The sequence below is a fragment of the Pongo pygmaeus genome, chromosome 2, assembly GCF_028885625.2.
Source record: "Pongo pygmaeus isolate AG05252 chromosome 2, NHGRI_mPonPyg2-v2.0_pri, whole genome shotgun sequence".
Classification (NCBI taxonomy): Eukaryota; Metazoa; Chordata; class Mammalia; order Primates; family Hominidae; genus Pongo; species Pongo pygmaeus.
This window is the reverse complement of record NC_085930.1, coordinates 169,463,888-169,482,773: the sequence shown is the minus strand read 5'-3', so window position 1 is coordinate 169,482,773 and position 18,886 is coordinate 169,463,888. Positions and strand designations below refer to the sequence as shown.

Here is an 18,886-nt window from a genome sequence, read left to right as displayed (position 1 = left end):
TTATTTGTTAAAAAAGCTAGGCTACTACAAAACATTTTTGGAAGACATTAAAGAAGACCTAAATAAATGGAAAGACATTCATGTTCATGGATTGTCTAATATTGTTAGGATGACCGTGCTTCCCAAGTTTGTCTGCAGATTAAACACAATCCCTATTAAAATCCCATGTGCTTTTGGTTTTTGGCAGAATTTTACAAACAGATCTTAAAATCCATATGGAAATATAAGGGGCCTAGAAACAGCCAAATGATCTTGAAGAAGAACAAAGTTTGAGGATTTCTCATTTTCAAAACACTACAAAGCTACAGTAAATAAAATTTTGTGATACTGGCATAAATATAGACATGCAGATCAATGAGATAGAATCAAGAGTTCAGAAATAAACCTATACATTTTATGATTAGTTGATTTACTTTTTTTGTGTGTGTGTGTGAGAGTCTTGCTCTGTTGCCCAGGCTGGAGTGCAATGGCACGATCTCGGCTTATTACAACCTCCGCCTCCCAGGTTCAAGCAGTTCTCCTGCCTCAGCCTCCCAAGTAACTGGGATTACAGGTGCCTGCTACCACACCCAGCTGATTTTTTGTATTTTTAGTAGAGACGGGGTTTCACCGTGTTGGCCAGGCTGGTCTCGAACTCCTGACCTCAGGTGATCCACCCGCCTTGGCCTCCCAAAGTGCTGGGATTGCAGGTGTGAGCCACCGCACCCGACCAGTTGATTTTCAGTAAGGAAGCCAAGCCAATTCGTTGGGGAAAGAATAACCTTTTCAACAAATGGGCAAGAACGACTGGATATCCACAAGTAAAATAATGAAGTTGGACCCCACTTCATACTACATGCAAAAACTCAGAATAGATCAAACACCTAAATATAAAGTCTAAAAATGTAAACCTCTTAGAAGAAAAATATAGGCATAAATTTTTATGACCCTAGATTAGACAGTGGTTTCTAAGATGTGACACCACAAGCAACCAAAGAAAAAGAATTGATAAGTCATGCTTCTCAAAACTTAAAAACTTGTGTGTGCGTCAAAGAACACCATCAAGAAAGTAAAAAGACAACCCATAGAATAGAAGAGAATAGGTATTAGAAAATTATGTATTGGCAAAGGGATTTACATCTAAAATATTTAATGTATAAAGAACTGTAACTACTCAAAAATAGACAACTCAGTTTTTAACTTGGCAAAATATTTGAGTAAACAGGCTTCTAAAGAAGATATAACAAATGGTCAGTAAGCACATGAAAAGAAGCTCAACATCATTAGTCATTAAGGAAAGGGAATTAAAGCCACAGTGAGATACTACTTCACATCCACCAGGATGGCTATAGTTAGGAAGACGATAACATACTTTTGGTGAGGGTGTGAGAAACTGGAATTCGTATAAACTGCTGGTGAGAATATAAAATGGTACAGCTGCTTTGGAATATAGTTTTGGCAGTGCCTGAAAAAGTTAAACATAAGGTTACAATATGAACTGGCAATTAATTACTCTTAGGTACATACCCAAGAGAAATGAAAATGCATATCCACACAAAAATTTGTACACAAGCATTCACAGCAGCGTTATTTGTAATAGCCAAAAAATGAAAACAATTTGAATGTCAGCCAATGAATGGTTAAATAAAATATGATACATTCACACAGTGAAATATTATTTGGTCATGAAAAGGAACAAAGTACTGATGCATGCTGTAACATGAACTTTTACAACATTATGTGAAATGAAAGAAGCTAGACAAAAAAGGCCAAATACATTTTGATTTTGTTAATATGAAGTGCCCAAGATAGCCAAAATCTTAGAGACAGGCATAGTGTCTTCCAGGGACCTAGGGATGAAGGCAGTGTGGGAGTGACCACTAATGGATACAGGTGTTCTTTTGGGGTGTTCTGGAATTAGATACTAGTAGTAGTTACACAACTCTGAATATACTAAGAACTACTGAATTGTACACTTTGAAAGGGTAAATTTTATGTTATATGAATTTTATCTCAAATTTTTCAAAAATTTGAATCATTTGTCGTGTAGAAAGGAAAATTAGAGAAGTAGTAAAAAGCTTTACTTAACAGGAAATGACCTCACGTAACCACAGAAAAATAATTGATAATTCAAATTCATACCATAGTGAAATCTCATGTTAAGCAGGTGTCTTCTTTCCTTCAGAAAGGCACTATGTTTTTTGTCTTTTTGTTTTTGACAGGGTCTTACTCTGTTGTCCAGGCTGGAGTACAGTGGTGTGATCACAGCTCACTTCAGCCTGGACCTCCCAGGCTGAAGCAATCCTCCCACCTCAGTCTCCCGAGTAGCTGGGACTACAGGCTCGTGCCACCACATCCAGCTAATATTTTGGAGAGACAGGGTTTTGTCATGTTACCCAGCCTGGTGTCAAACTCCTGGGCTTAAGTGTTCCACCCACCTCAGCCTTCCAAAGTGCTGGAATTACAGGCGTGAGCCACTGCACCTAGCTGTTTTTATTTTTATATTTTCAACACTAAATCTAAAGTTCTTTTTTTTTTTTTTTATGGCACCGTCTAAAATTATCCTTCTTGTTTATTGACTCCTCTCTTACAATAATATAAGCTCTGTAAGAGCTGGAACATTATCTGCACATCTCTGTTCCTACATCAGTGCTTGATGCTAAGTGCTCGAAAAGAATAGGTTTATTGGAGCAGGGTGCAGTGGCTCACGCCTGTAATCCCAGTACTTTGGGAGGCCAAGGCAGGCAGATCACCTAAAGTCAGGGGTTCGAGACCAGCCTGGCCAACGTGGCAAAACCCCGTCTCTCCTAAAAAAAAAATTACAGAATTAGCCAGGTGTGGTGGCATGCGCCTGTAATCCCAGCTGCTCAGGAGGCTGAGCCAGGAGAATCGCTTGAACCTGGGAGGTAGAGGTTGCATTGAGCCAAGATCGAGCCATTGCACTTCAGCCTGGGCGACAGAGTGGGACTCCGTCTCAAAAAAGAATAGGTTTGTTGAAAGAAATGATGAGTGAATGAATGCATTTATCTTTTATAAGGTGCCTAACATGCCTTTTAATAAGGAGTGTTTCGGCTGGGCACAATGGCTCATGCCTATAATCCCAGCACTTTTGGAGGCTGAGGCAGGCAGATCCCTTGAGCCTAGGAGTTGGAGACCAGCCTGGGCAACATGGTGAAACTCTGTCTACAAAAAATACAAAAATTAGCCGGGCAGGGTCGTGCACTGCTGTAGTCCCAGCTACTCTGGAGGCTGGGGTGGGAGGATCACTTGAGCCTGAGAGGCAGAGGTTACAGTGAGCTGAGATTGCACCACTGCACTCTACCCTGGGCGACAGAGCAAGACCTTGTCTCAGAAAAAAAAAAAGGATTTCACATAGAATATCATCTCATTGTGCATTTCAGACTGCTGCACTTAGAGCTGTGGGCAACATTGTTACTGGAACTGATGAGCAAACACAAGTAGTTTTGAACTGTGATGCTCTTTCACACTTCCCAGCACTCCTGACACATCCCAAAGAGAAAATTAATAAAGTAAGTACTATTAAATACTACTTAATAGATAGCACTTAAAATGTTAACAGTTTTAGTTTGTAAAATTAGAGTCTTAGAAATGTCTGTAATATTGATTCTTAATACAAACTGTCATTTAGACATCAAGAGAAAATAAACATTTTACTGTCCATAACAAGCATTAATAATTTTTTCATATATAAAACCAATTATGAAAAGTGCAATTTTGGCTCTCTTGGAAATGATGAAATAGAGATAATTGGGTGTTGAATGTTGTATGACTGGAAATTTTTAATATATATATTATGTAATTCTTATAAGTTTAGTGTTTTATAGGTACTTAATAGAGAGTATGTATGCATGTGTGTGTGCTTGTGGTGGCTATGGAAAGGGGGCACTGACTGGTGATGCTGATATTGGAGTGCATCTGAGGCTGTTGTAGAAATAACATGGGTTGTTGATTACAACATTGCCAATGATTATAACCCAAGAACAGCTCACCTAACTAGCCCGGCACCCTAAAATCTCTAACAGGTTCATTAAAATGGTCCTGTGATCTGATCCAAAAGAGCCTAGTATACATTAGCTAATACTAATATTTTTTAGAGTAAAACTTATTAGTTATCTATGATTATAATGCTTAAGACCACCATTATCTTGTCAAAAGTAGCACCAACCGTGATGTAAAGGGTAACATAAAAAGATTAAGATAGGCCAATAAAGCAACCAAATATCTGGTTCCACTTTTCCTTGAGAGAAATTATGCAGTGAATGACTATTACAAATAAGTATACTAAAACAATGCACTATTTTGTTTTTTATGTCTCCATTATTGTGGATAATTGATATTTATCTACTTTGGCTAAGATTCTTCATCAGAATAGAATAGAGAATAAAGCACATTATGTGAGGGAAGGGCACTGAATCTTATTTACAGCTGTTTGAGGATTTGTGTTTGTATTATACTCATTATTCATATTTGCTCATTCATTATTTCATATTTGCTCATTCAAATTTGTTCAGCCAAGCTTCTTTTGAGCCACACTGTTTGGGAGCATTGTTTTCAATAATTCTTCAGAAGGGTTAGTTCATTGCGATTTGAATTAGGTCCATTAGCTATTTGTCCAAAGAAAATATGGAAAGGGGTGTAAAGAAATTGAGATGCCTGAGATTTTTCTCATGGAGCTCATTTCATAATAAAATCATTGGGACAGTGTAGTGAATGCTTTTTTTCTTAGTTCAGATGCAGATTTTATTTTTTAATGAGAAATATTCAAATGCTCTTGTTCTACAGGAAGCAGTGTGGTTCCTCTCCAACATCACTGCAGGAAATCAGCAGCAGGTACAGGCAGTAATTGATGCCAATCTTGTACCAATGATAATACACCTTTTGGATAAGGTAAGAAAATCATATTATATGTATCATTTATCTGATGTAAGGGGAAGGGGATTTAAATCTAAGACATTATGTGAATTTATACTTTCTGTTTAATTAGAAGCCATACAGTGGCATAAATATAGTAAAGTAATATTAACATTACAGCTTTTGAACCTAGCCATTTTTATATACAAGAAACTTTTTGGGGGGTGGGGGGCAAATCCTAGCCCTTTCTGTGTATCATTCTTTTACCAAAATTGCCATTATCCTAGGCCATACTAAACTTTCATATTGTTACTGTTGATAATAAGTGCTTACATAGTATTCTAAGCTTTTTACATACATTACCTCATTGAATGACATTAAGCCTATAAGATTAGGGATTATCCCCACTTGATAGATGAGAAGAAACCCTCGTATAGACAAATAAATTGTCCAAAATCAAATAGCAAATAAGTATGCTATTGTATGCCATATCATCTCTCATGCTCATATTAGCATTTGGAAGAAACAGTTTATCGCAATTACAGCATGAGGCTGGGTGCAGTGGCTCACACCTATAATCCCAGCAGTCTGGGAGGCCAAAGCAGGAGGATCACTTGAGCCCAGGAGTTCAAGACCAGCCTGGGCAACATAGGGGGACTCCATCTCTACAAAAACTTTTTTAAAAAAAGAAATTAGCCTGGTGTGGTAGCATGCGCCTGTGGTTCTAGCTACTCCGGAAGCTACAGTGGGAGGATCATTTGAATCCAGGAGGTTCAGGCTGTGGTGAGCCATGGTCATGCCATTGCATTCCAGCCTGAGTGACAGACCGTGTCTCAAAAAAAAAAAAAAAACCCGCTCACAGCATGAGGGTTCTGAACACTGATCTGTAATTAAAGAGAAGATAAATCTGTTTCTCTGTGTTTCCTGTAAATTGAGTTCAGTTTTTTAGACAAGAATATGTCATGCACAACTCTATTTCCTAATGATTCACATGAGGAGACACAGTCTGTCTTACATGTAGTGATATTAAGATTGTTAAGTGATCTGAGGTGTTACAGCCTATTGCAGCTGATGGTTATAAAGTTATCCATTAATCTTTCACCTATGGTTTTTAGGTAGCCATTGATGATGCTTGTTCGGATCCCTTATTTTCCTAGGAGTTGCAAAATGGTGACTTTCTAATTCTACCATTCTTTGTGTATTGGCCATGATTCTTTAGTAAAGAACTTGTCTTGTTTTTTGTTTTGTTTTTTTTTAGACGGTCTCGCTGTCACCCAGGCTAGAATGCAGTGACGCGATCTCGGCTCACTGCAATCTCTACCTCCCCAGTTTAGGCGATTCTTGCGCCTCAGCCTCCCAGGTAGCTGGGACTATAGGCGCACGCCACCACACCCAGCTAATTTTTGTATTTTTAGTAGAGATGCAGTTTCACCACGTTGGCCAGGCTGGTCTCCAGCTCCTGACCTCAAGTGATCAGGTGTGAGCCATCCATGCCCGGCCAAGAGCATTTCTTTATCAGCTATTGTTTATTAAAACAGGCCTATCTTACACGTTTTCTGATCTAGAACTGGAATTAACCATTTTTCTATGGTATCTTGATTTTGTTTTGTAGAGAATAGTGTTTAAGGATCATATTTCAGCTATAAAGGTGATCATTGTTACAATGTTGTCATTTTTTCTAGGCCTGAGTAAACAAAATAAATGATAGGCATTGTTGTAGAAAGTGAAAGATGATGAGTTCAGGAACATGAGAGTTCATAAAAAATGAATCATGAATGAAAGGGAGCTATTAAATATTATTGGATATTTAAGATAACAGGGTTTTTAATTTTTATTCCTCTGATTTTATATTTACATCTCTTTTATGCTGAAAATCTTCCTAAAAACATTAACATAATTACTTATTTTTCTTGTATTTTGGTATGTATAGATCTGTGGATACATGTCAATATACATTATTTTTAAGTACATCATTGATGACATATATCCTAAAGACCATAAAAAACTCCTAATTTTCAGCATGAGACAAAAGAGATGCAAATGTATTTTTTGATATATATATATAAAAATAACAAAGCCATATTGCCCCTGACAACATGACTACTGAATGTACTTTTAAGATTTCTTTGACATTTGTTTGCCTTTAGAATATATTTCATCAGTAATGTACTTAAAAAAATGTCACTCCCATAGCACTATATAGAGAGCTTCTTTATTCCTTGTTTTTTTTTTTTTTTTCTTACTCCTTGTTTTTCTTGTTCCTTTCATAGCTACATAGCACTGCATTGTACGGATGCACTATAATGTATGAAGTCAATCTGTTATTGATGATATTTGAGATGTCTCCAGTGTTTGTTGTTAAATAGTACTTTAAAGAATAGTGGCCAGGCACAGTGGCTCACGCCTGTAATCCCAGCACTTTGGGAGGCCGAGGCGGGCAGATCACAAGGTCAGGAGATCGAGACCATCCTGGCTAACACAGCGAAACCCTGTCTCTACTAAAGATATAAAAAATTAGCCAGGCATGGTGGTGGGCGCCTGTAGTCCCAGCTACTCAAGAGGCTGAGGCAGAAGAATGGTGTGAACCCAGGAGGCAGAGCTTGCAGTGAGCCAAGATTGCCCCACTGCACTCCAGCCTGGGCGACAGAGCGAGACTCCATCTCAAAAAATAAATAAATAAAAGAATAGCTTGTGGCTGGGCACAGTGGCTCACACCTGTATTCCCAGCACTTGGGAGGCTGAGGCAGGCAGATCACTTGAGGTCAGGAGTTCAAGACCAGCCTGGCCAACATGGGGAAACCGTGTCTCTACCAAAAAAATACAAAAACTAGCCAGGCGTGGTGGTACATTCCTGTAGTCCCAGCTACTCAGGAGGCTGAGGTGGGAGAATCACTTGAACCCAGGAGGTGGAGGTTGCAGTGAGCCGAGATTGCGCCACTGTACCCCAGCCTAGGCAACAGCAAGATCCTCTCAAAAAAAAAAAGAATAGCTTGTTTTTTTGATGTTTTTGCCCGATTATATTTGGGATTACTAGATCTACAGATAAACATATATGTAAATTTTGCTATTATAGGGCTAATTCCCCTCTATAAGAATTATGCCATTTTATACTACCAGCCTCACAGACAAATATTTAGATTTTCTTATTCTGATAAATATGAAAGGAGACATGGATATTTTAATTTGCATTTCTTTTATTTATATGTTTTTTTAATACATCATAAGCATTTTTTCAGGTTGCCACTTGTCTTAATATTTAATAGTTGCTTATTCAGTAAATTTACCATAATTAGACAATTATGCTTATTGAGAATTTTAGTTGTTTTTACTTTTTGGCTATTATGGTGCTGCGATAACCATATATAGAAAGATATTATTACTCAGCTTTATATTATTTTCTTGGTAAATTCTCAAAAATGAGATTATGAAGTTTATGTATATGAATTTTTTAATGACTTTTAAATATTTCTTCACTTCGTATTTGAAAAGGCAATGTATAACATCTTTATCATAGTTTCATTAATGGTGGGTATCATTTTTGTGTGTAAAAGCTTTGTGTGTAAAAGAATATGTTCGTTTACATGACTCTTTGTAGTGAAATTGTAGATTTTTAAATTTTTTCTTTACTATTTTTATTTCATTGTATCATCAACTTCATTTAATCTGATAATATTAAATAATAATATCAACTCAGTTTGTTTCCAGGAGAGTTCACAGAAAGGTGTCTCCATGTATTTAGGGTAGATTGGGTGTAGTTCAAAGACCTGTCTTAATAAGAAAAAATGATATATACAGAAAGACTAAAAGGAGACCTTGGGAAATAAGCAGTTGAAAAATCATCACAGCAAACATTTTTTCCAGTTTACTCTATGTGGCAATTTTTATAGCCTTTTGTTTTGCCTTTTTACAGGGGGATTTTGGCACTCAAAAAGAAGCTGCTTGGGCCATAAGTAACTTAACAATTAGTGGAAGGAAAGATCAAGTAAGTTGAGCTTTTTAAAATTTATTTCTCAAAACTGGTAAAATAAAAGTACAGGTAATTTTGATTTAGATTTGAGTAAGTTATAATTTAAAATAATAGCAACACCCTGGGAGGCCAAGGCTGGAGGATCACCCGAGGCCAGGGTTTTGTGACTGGCCTGGGCAACACAGTGAGACTACATCTCTATTAAAAAAATAAAATAATAGCAAGATAACAGGTACTAACTTTTATATAACAGGTATATAACTTTCTTTGTCACATAGAAGTATCACCTTGACTTCCTTTCGTCATACTTCATAGAAGTGTTCTTTTTCCCAATTTATTGGCCTACGATAATTTTTTAATCCATGGTAAAATTGAGGCCCCTATAGTCAGGAGTTTTTTTATTTTGTTTTTTTTTAACAGTATTAGGAATGAACAGACTTCTTAAGTTAATATGGAAGAAACTGCATCACAGATTCTCCTAACAAATGAACAACAACAACAAAAAGTAAAAAGACAGCAACAATAACAAGTTCATCAGCAGCAAACCAAACAAGGAATTAAAAACTCAACCAGATGGCTAGGACTTAGGAACTAGGGTGAGGAATGTGAGATGCCTAGGAAAGAGGCACCCACTCTCAGGTCGTGCAGGTGACAAAGCTTAACATTGTGCCAACTGGCAAAGGAAAGAGTTTTAAAGAGGTTAGATCTGTTTCACAGAGTAGGTAAAAAGAACAAATTTAGAGCTGAATAGCAATAAATTGATAACTGTAACAAAAAAGCTGCAGACTGGTGGTTATTGGTGAATTCACATAAATACAGAGCAGAACAGAAATATTAATATAATGCATGGAAATTATAACTAATGAAATACTGAAATCATTGGAAAATATTGTGAAATCAATAGAATAGTGAATTGAGAGGTAGCCAGGCACATGTGAGCCACTGGATGCTGTCACATTGAGCCATTGTAGTTTTTTGAAACTAGTATCCAGGCGGGATGCAGTGGCTCATGCATGTAATCCTAGCATTTTGTGAGGCCAAGGCAGGAGGATCTCTTGGGTTCAGGAGTTCAAGACCAGCCTGGGCAACATAGTGAGACCCCATCTCTATATATTAAATAAATAAATAAATCCTGCACAACATAGGGAGACCCCATCTCTCTATATTTAATTAATTAATTAATTTAATTAAATAAAAATAGCATACAGCCTCCATTAACAGCCTCCTTAACTGATTTCATAATTTCTTACTCTTAAAGGGAAAAATCTTTGAAGGAAGTATTTCTTATGGCAAAGAAATGTTTAATATGAAGTTGAGTGATTCCTTTATTTTAACTTTATGTTGTTTTCTAAGTTCAGGAAAAAGGAAACTAAATTTAAAAGAAAAGGAGGTTAGATTAATAATGTAGGCACACTTAACATGAGAGAGATGAGGTCATATTTCTATACTCGAAATTTCAAAATCAGAATTATTCCAGTGAGATAACATGGCACACAAAGTTTACCTATATTGCATTATTTTGTGTTGTTTTTATTCTTCAGGTGGCTTACCTTATCCAACAAAATGTTATCCCACCTTTTTGCAACTTGCTGACTGTAAAAGATGCACAAGTTGTGCAAGTAGTACTCGATGGACTAAGTAATATATTAAAAATGGCTGAAGATGAGGCAGAAACCATAGGCAATCTTATAGAAGAATGTGGAGGTAAGTTTATTATAAGCTCTTATTCCACATCATAATGTTCTCTTCGTAACTACCTTTATTTGCCGACTAATATAGCACATCTATATTTTTCTGTCTTAGATATTCAAGTAACAGAATAAAGTAAATATTATATTCTATATGTGCAGTCCTGCTCAGCCTCTTGCATATTCTTAGGTAACTGAATTGCTGCCATATATTGAACAGGCACTGTGATAAGTTACTGGGAAGACAGTGGTAAACAAGACACAGTCCTTGCCCTCAAGGCGTGTAGTCTAGTCTTGATAAATATGAACTGATTTAATGTGCTAATTACCCTAATAGAAATGTACAACAAAATGGGATGCCTAATCCATTCTGGAAGAAGCAGGAAGTGCACCTGAGCTGGATTTTGAGAGATGAATAAGGATTAATAAAGTAAAAAGGGATGAAAGGTGTTCCAGGCAGAGATAACACCATGAGCAAAGTCTGAGGTGAGAAATAGCATTCAGCAAATTATAAGTAGTTCAGTGTTGCTGAATCACACAGTATGGGGTAGAAACTACCAAGAGACAAAGCTGGAGAAGTAACCAGCCTCCTGTGAAGGCTTTTTTTTTTTTTTTGGAGACAGAGTCTTGCTCTGTCGCCCAGGCTGGAGTGCAATGGCACAATCTCAGCTCACTGCAACCTCTGCCTCCCAGGTTCAAGCGATTCTTCTGCTTCAGCCTCCTGAGTAGCTGGGATTACAGGCGCCTGCCACCACACCCAGCTAATTTTTTGTATATTTAGTAGAGACGGGGTTTCATCATGTTGGTCAGGCTGCTGTTGAACTCCTGACCTCAGGTGATCCACTCGCCTCGGCCTCCCAGAGTGTTGAGACTACAGGTGTGAGCAACTGCGCCCGGCCTCCTGTGAATCTTAACAGGCTTTATGGCACAGCAGATGTTTTATTCTTTAGGGCAATAGTTTCCAAACATGGCCATGTACCAGAGCCTCCTGGAATGTAAACAATACATATTAGCTTTCAAGTCTTAGAGTTAATATATAGACAGAACATGAAAATTTCAAATGTGGCTGTGTAACACAATGTAAGTGTTAGCAATCTGGATAAGCATAAATGTAAAGGTATTTCTGACAGAAGTTGAAAAGTGAATGAAAAGAGAGGTAACTGCAAAAGTAGGAGAACCCATAACTTCAACTAAATGGGAATGGTGAGAGGCTTCAAAATTAATGTAGTAAGAAATAGATATATTTAAAGTTACTAAAGTGACTCATAGAACTACAATAATAAAAAAATCTATAACTGTCGAGTTAGGAACAAGAGATGGGGAATAGTGTTACAGAACTAATTAGGGATTAAGTAACAAAAAATAACAATAGGCATACTTAATTATTTTTACTACTTGATTTTTTTAACTTGTAAACATTTTAATTACTAAAATATCTTTATACATTCAAGTAAAAATGTAAGTTCTTGAACATTGCCTACCTCACTGGAGGTAAGACCCAGGAATCCCCAGTGGATTGTGCCCTAGGAGTGGCAGGCCATTGGTGATTCATCTAGGGAATGGGGTACATTCAGATGGAACATGGATATCTGGGGAATGAAGTCTTTGGAGACAGGAGGCAGGAAGAGACCAGTTAAGAAAGTATTTATGGCCAGGCACAGTGGCTCACACCTGTAATCCCAGCACTTTGGGAGGCCCGAGGCGGGCAGATCACCTGAGGCCAGAAGTTCAAGACCAGCCTGGTCAGCATGATGAAACCCCGTCTCTACTAAAAATATAAAAAATTAGCCGGACGTGATAGCGCACACCTGTAATCCTAGCTGCTCGGGAGGCTGAGGCACGAGGATCATTTGAACCCAGGAGGCAGAGGCTGCAGTGAGCCAAGATCACGCCACTGCACTCCAGCCTGGGCAACAGAGTGAGACTCTGTCTCAAAAAAAAAAAAAAAAAAGAAAGAAAGAAAGTATAAAGTATATAGTGGCCAAGCCACAATAAATGAAGGCAGTAATAATAGAGACAAAGGGGAGATGAGGAGATTTAAAGTCCAGTGGATGGACTTTCAAGTTTTTGAGGTTTGATTGTGGGATATTGAGGGAAAAGGGAACTTGGGCTTTCTCTTAGATTTCAAGCTATTGTTGATTATCACCAAATAAGAATACAACTGTAGGACGAACCGTTTAAATGAGGAAGGCAAATAACAAATTGTGTTTTGGACAGTTTGAGTTTTAGGTAGCTATGAAATTTCCTGGTAGAATTACACAAGCATTTTAATTTCATGCATGTGAAGCTCAGAAAAGAAATGAAGCTATAGATTTGCAAGTCCTCAGCCTATGTGAAGTAGCCAAATTTTTTAATGGGAAGATCACCAGAATGAGTGTGTAGGTGAGAAGTGAGCCCAAGATAACTTTCTCCATTTAAGAAATGAATAGAGGAAGAACACTCATGAAGGGGCAATTTCACTTTTTTCAAAGACTTTAAAATTATTTTTCCTCTAAAGTAAAACAGGATCCAATTTTCATATCAACAAGTTAAGTATATACTTTTTAATGTTTCTGCCTATAATTTAAACTCATTAATGTTTACAGGGAAAATTCTCTTTTCCCCGAAATACTGTGTTAGATCTTCATCATTTTCCAGTAAACTTAACAGGTATCTTAAGCATCATATTTATTAATCACCAGTATTTTAAATTTATTTTCATAGATGCTCACTAGAAAAACTTGGCAGGTGCTGGAAAGTAGGAAGATTCTGCTTTTTACTTAAACAAATGGAATTTTACATGTTATTGCTGGTTATAAACATTGGTTATGTATTCTGATGAATAGGCAGATGTCTCATTACTTATTTATACACTTATTTATACATTTACAAGCAGTTAGACACTCAGGTTGTTAATTTTAAGATAAATATGCTATATCTTTGTGCATAAAATTGTTTTATATATAAGATTCACCTTTAAATTCCCAAAAATTATAATTCAAAAAATTTGCAATTCAGAAATTGGATTATGTGTTCCAAAGATTATTCTAACTTGTCACTGCTCTTTAAATATTACTATTGTTTCACATTACAAAATTTCTTGCAGGGCTGGAGAAAATTGAACAACTTCAAAATCATGAAAATGAAGACATCTACAAATTGGCCTATGAGATCATTGATCAGTTCTTCTCTTCAGATGATGTATTTAATAATTTTGTAGTTTTCTTAATTTTATATATAAACATAGATCTGGATAAAGTAATATATATATATAGTAAGCTGGGGGACATACATGTGTATTTTTTTGGAATGGAATTAAAATAGATGTATGACAGTAATGTCACCTGCTTTGAAAACATAAATATTTCAATATTTTAAGATCCCTTCAGGGCATATTAGCTCTAATGGCAAGAAAATAAGGACTTTTTTGACCAAACTAGATGGGTCAGACTTTATTTTCACTTGGTGTCTTTATAGTTCTCATTTTTTAAAATTGTTAATAGCATACCATATTTATAAACAAAACAGTGATACTGGTGTATCCTGTAATAAGTTCTTTATGACAGTAGTTAATCCACACTTGAATGGGTTGTCACTGTTTTTTTTCATGACCAAAAACAAATATGAAAATAAATAAATAAGATGGAAATAAAAAGGTAAGGCACTATATAATGTAAGGTGTAGTATACAAAAATATCTTCAGATTGTTAGTAATAGTAGTGGAAATTAAAGTGTTAACTTATTTTTAGTATTTCCTCTTTGGAAAAGTAAATCTAAAATTAAACCAATTGCTCCTTAGAAAATTTTATAGTGGTTCAGTGCAGCCACCAGAGGATTCTTTAATGATTTCTCAGCTTTTCGAAGAATAAGTCTTTTACTGCATGCCTTTCCATATTATCAAAAAGAATAGAATGTTATTAAACATTTTGTTAAGTATGTATAGTTTGAACATTAACTTGACAAGGACAATATTAGAAAAGAAAATTATAGACTATTTACTTATAGTTGTCTAAGCTTAGTCCTATTTAGAATATAATGCTGGTTAAATAAACCAGAAATAAAATTAAGAAAAGTTTTTTTTTTTTTTTCTTTCTTTTTTTAAAGATGGGTCCCAGGCTGGAGTGCATTGGCACAGTCACAGCTCACTGCAACCTCCCCCTCCCTGGCTCAGGTGATCCTCCCACCTCAGCCTCCCAAATAGCTGAGATTACAAGTGCATGCCACTATGCCCGGATAACTTTTTAAGTCTTTTTGTAGAGACAAGGTCTCCCTATGTTGCCCTGGCTGATCTTGAACTCCTGGACTCAAACAATTCTCCCATCTTGGCCTCCCAAAGTGCTGGGATTACAGGCATGAGCCACCACGCCCAGCCTGGCATATTCTTTTAAGGGTAACTTTGATCGTTTGTCTTAAAGTTGGATTTTTGAAAATCATAATTTGCAATTTGGTGACTAATTGTAATAGCCTTATAATTTCTAATACCTCAAAATGTAGTTTTCGTTCTTGACTTAGATTGTGAAAAGAATAATTCAGATGATATACATAGTTATAGGAAGTACACTACGGGTTTGTAATATTGTGGAATTTCAAAAAGGAGCCTTTAGATGCAAAGCATATAGAATAATGTATATAATAATAATAACAACCATTATTAGCAGAACTATTATAGGTGGAGTATCCCTTATCTGAAATGCATGGGACCAGAACAGTTTTGGATTTTGGATTTTTTTGAATTTTAGAATATTTGAATTATTTCTACCACTGAGCATCTGAAATTCAAAATGTTCCAATGAGCATTTCCTTTGAGCATCATATTGGTGCCCAGAAAGTTTCAGATTTTGGAGTATTTTTTGTTTTGGACTTTCAGATTACAGATACTCAATCTGTATTTTACTATTTTAAGCCCAAATACCATTTGTCTCTAATTGCTATTGAAAGATATACCAAAGATTCACTTACTTTCCAAAAGTGGTGGCATTAGATTTTTTTTTAATGTGATTGTCTTTATGTACTTGCCTGGGGTTTTTTTGTTTTGTGGTTTGTTTTGTGGTTTGTTTTGTTTTGTTTTGTTTTGTTTGAGACAGAGTTTTGCTCTGTCACCCAGGCTGGAGTGCAGTGGCACAATCTTGGCTCACTGCAACCTCTGCCTCCCAGGTTCAAGGAATTCTCCACCCTCAACCTCCCAAGTAGCTGGGATTATAGGCACATGCCACCATGCCCAGCTAATTTTTGTATTTTTAGTAGAGATGGGGTTTCGCCACGTTGGCCAGGCTGGTCTTGAACTCCTGACCTCAGGTGATCTACCCATCTCAGCCTCCCAAAGTGCTGGGATTATAGGCATGAGCCACCTCGCCTAGCCGTACTTGCCCAGGTTTAAGGGAAATTGTAATGAGACCAAATTTTGCATCCTCTCTTTGAGACTTAGGGCCATCACTACTGTTCCTTCATTCTTTTGGAAAATGCCCGTCTTACATATTCTCTTTTTTCTTATTTTGGCATCCCTTACGAAAAAGTCTTGGGTGGGCACAGTGGCTCACACCTGTAATCTCAATACTTTGGGAGGTCAAGATAGGCAGATTGCTTGAGCTTAGGAGTTTGAGACCAGCCTGGGCAATATGGTGAAACTCCATCTCTACAAAAAATACAAAAATTAGCCAGGCGTGGTGGTGCACACCTGTAGTCCCAGCTACTTGGGAGGCTGGGGTGGGAGGATCGCTTGAGCCCAAGAGGTTGGGGCTGCAATGAGCTATGTTTGTGCTACTCATCTCCAGCCTTGATGACAGAGTGAGACACCATCTCAAAAAAGAAAGAAAAAAAAAACCTTTTATAAAGTTTCAGTTTTCTAAAGGATGGTAAGACAGTGTTGGCATTCATCATCTCTCCAGACCTTTTTTTAAGGGTAATGGGATTAGTACTATAATACTATTTATATATATTTTAAAACTAATTATCACATTCTTTTTCTTTTTTTTTCACCTAGATTGATGAAGACCCTAGCCTTGTTCCAGAGGCAATTCAAGGCGGAACATTTGGTTTCAATTCATCTGCCAATGTACCAACAGAAGGGTTCCAGTTTTAGAAAGATGTTGTGGAAGTTAGGTACAATGCAGCACTGATATATATATATATATATATATATATATACATATATATAAAAAGGTTTGATCCATCAAGCTTGGCTCATGGGATCTGCTGCTGCATTAAATCGGGAAAGAAAATGTGAAGATTTCATTTGGAATCACAGAAAATGCCCAAATGAGGTCAAGATGGCGAGTGGGTGCGAGTGAGAATGAGTGGCAAAATGTAATGAAAACTTTACATGAATGCTTATTTAGGTTGTTCAAAGTAAAAAGGGCTACAGGTCACAGATCGTCAGTGCCTGAGAAAGAACATTGACTTACTCTATATCAATTGAGGGGAAAGTGCAGTACTGTCATCTTCAAGCCTTGTAAGCATAAAAGAGAATAGGCTGCCCATATAAGTCAAAAGAAAATGAGCCCAGGCCTTGCTATGAAGCAGTGTGTGAATGGACAATGTTGAATGAATGTCTGGCTCAGTGATGGAGAGCCAGGTTCATCCTTGAAATCTAGGGCTCTTCACTCATGAAGCCGACTCCTAGTCCTGGAGTGACTGTGTACGAGAGCGTGGTTGTGGTGCTGTATGTGAACGCATGCAAGCTTGATTCACCTTCAGGGGGCTGATAACAAACCTAGTAAATCATCAAAATGAGATCATAAGTGTTAATGTACACTGGACATGAAAACAAAGACTGGTTTAGCAGCAGACATTGGTTTACTCTGCAGCCTGTGTTTTCTATTTCCCCCTTTCCCACCTCCTTCCCCCCACCCCGCTCCTTTTTTTTTCTTTTTTGCTTTTCTTTTCCTTTTTTTTTTTTTTTTTTTTTCCAGTTTTTATTTACTTTACCTAGTATGCCTTTTTTTTTAGTTGCTTCTCAAGTCAGAAAACTTTTCAGGAAGGTTTCCCTGTGCATTTGCACCAGATGAATGTTTGATGCTATGAAAAGCTTTCCATATCATCAAAACTAATTTGTGTAGATTTTTGCATGAAGAAAATCATAAATTTCCCTCAAAATAGACTGTGTTGCAGTACACAAGTTGCCATAATAGTATAAAACAGTAAAATGTGCTTAAAAGGCCATCCTTTTCATTTTCAGAGATAACATAAAGATCTTTGCATGAGGTAAATCTACAGCATAGTTCATTTTTAGATTTTGTTGAGTCCTGTAAAGAAGAAGAAGAAAAAAGTTTCAGTTGTGGTAGAATACCGTGCTGTGTTTAAATGTTACTTGTTTTCAAACTTTGTTTTCTATGAAAATGATATGGAAACTTCTAAAATGGAATTTGGTGCATATGTACTGCTGAATAAAGACCGATGAAGAGGTTTGAGTAGATGTACAAATCAAGTAATGGTTTGAACACCTTTAATAATATGCCTAATCTGTTCAATTGTTTTAGAATCTTTTTATCTTAGATGTAGGCAGCCATGAACAATCTATTTTGAGCCACTTTAGGGAGAAAACTTTGTATTTTTAAAACTTGCATAAAAGTTATGCAAGTGGTTTTTATAAATTGGAATAATACCTCAGTTTTGAGGTTATGCACACTAAATTAAATGTGACATAAATTAATTTGTACAAAAAGAACTCTTTATAAGGTGGCTCATTGTAGGAAATCCTGTGCCTTCCCCTTTGAGCACAAGTGTTGCATGAACAACAGTTTGCTATAAGAAACATACCAGATTAGCCACCATTAGCATCTATATCTACTTTGTGTTTAAAAATCAACTGGTAATTCTGAAACACTGTAGAATGGATAAAAATTATTTTGTGATCATAACTCTTTGTTGAACTAGAGTATTTTTGCAGCATTCCTTGTCATCAGAAACATGGTTAAAGTTTAAAACTAGAAGCAGCAGAAAACTAGCTTGTAAAATTTATCCAAGTAGAGTGCAGGCTAGGCTGTCTTGGGGAAATAAACATTAAAACTTAAAGCAATGTTTTACATGGGGTGTGTGTGTGTGGTGTGTGGATTTTTTTTTTTTTTTTTTTTTGTAAAGTTAGAGTATAATTCAATGGCTTACATTAGCTTCCTGTCTTTTTACCTAGAACCAGCATAACAAGAAATTTCTTCAGTTCTGTCATTTCAGTATGGACATATTAATGTTTTAGCCCACTGAATTTGTCCAGTTGACACCATCAGTGTTTCAGTTTTCTCCCTATCCAAACCAAGGTTTTAACTTTCCTTCATTCTCCAGTAAAACAGACCGAGACAACTTGAACTATATTTTGATTATTGCTATATCTTCAACATATAGCTCCAAATGATGGATTGTATACAAAGCATAGTACAGAAGGTTTCAGTAATTGGAAGGTGAACACAGC

At 36.6% G+C, this 18,886-nt stretch overlaps 1 protein-coding gene and 1 non-coding gene across 2 annotated transcripts in view; both read left to right on the top strand.

Annotated features, from left to right (window-relative positions):
- Window positions 1-18,506, top strand: part of KPNA4 (karyopherin subunit alpha 4) — a 65,016-nt gene extending 46,510 nt beyond the window's left edge. The window contains exons 12-17 of the mRNA XM_054482710.2: window positions 3,381-3,509; window positions 4,783-4,887; window positions 8,762-8,833; window positions 10,360-10,522; window positions 13,592-13,686; window positions 16,466-18,506. Coding sequence (XP_054338685.1) covers window positions 3,381-3,509; window positions 4,783-4,887; window positions 8,762-8,833; window positions 10,360-10,522; window positions 13,592-13,686; window positions 16,466-16,564 — 663 coding nt within the window. The 3' untranslated portion in view covers window positions 16,565-18,506. The remainder of the gene's footprint in view (window positions 1-3,380; window positions 3,510-4,782; window positions 4,888-8,761; window positions 8,834-10,359; window positions 10,523-13,591; window positions 13,687-16,465) is intronic.
- Window positions 3,725-4,054, top strand: LOC129034472 (small Cajal body-specific RNA 7). The gene has a single exon (XR_008501943.1). It is a non-coding gene; the product is annotated as a small Cajal body-specific RNA 7 (non-coding RNA).
- Window positions 18,507-18,886: the final 380 nt, after the last annotated feature.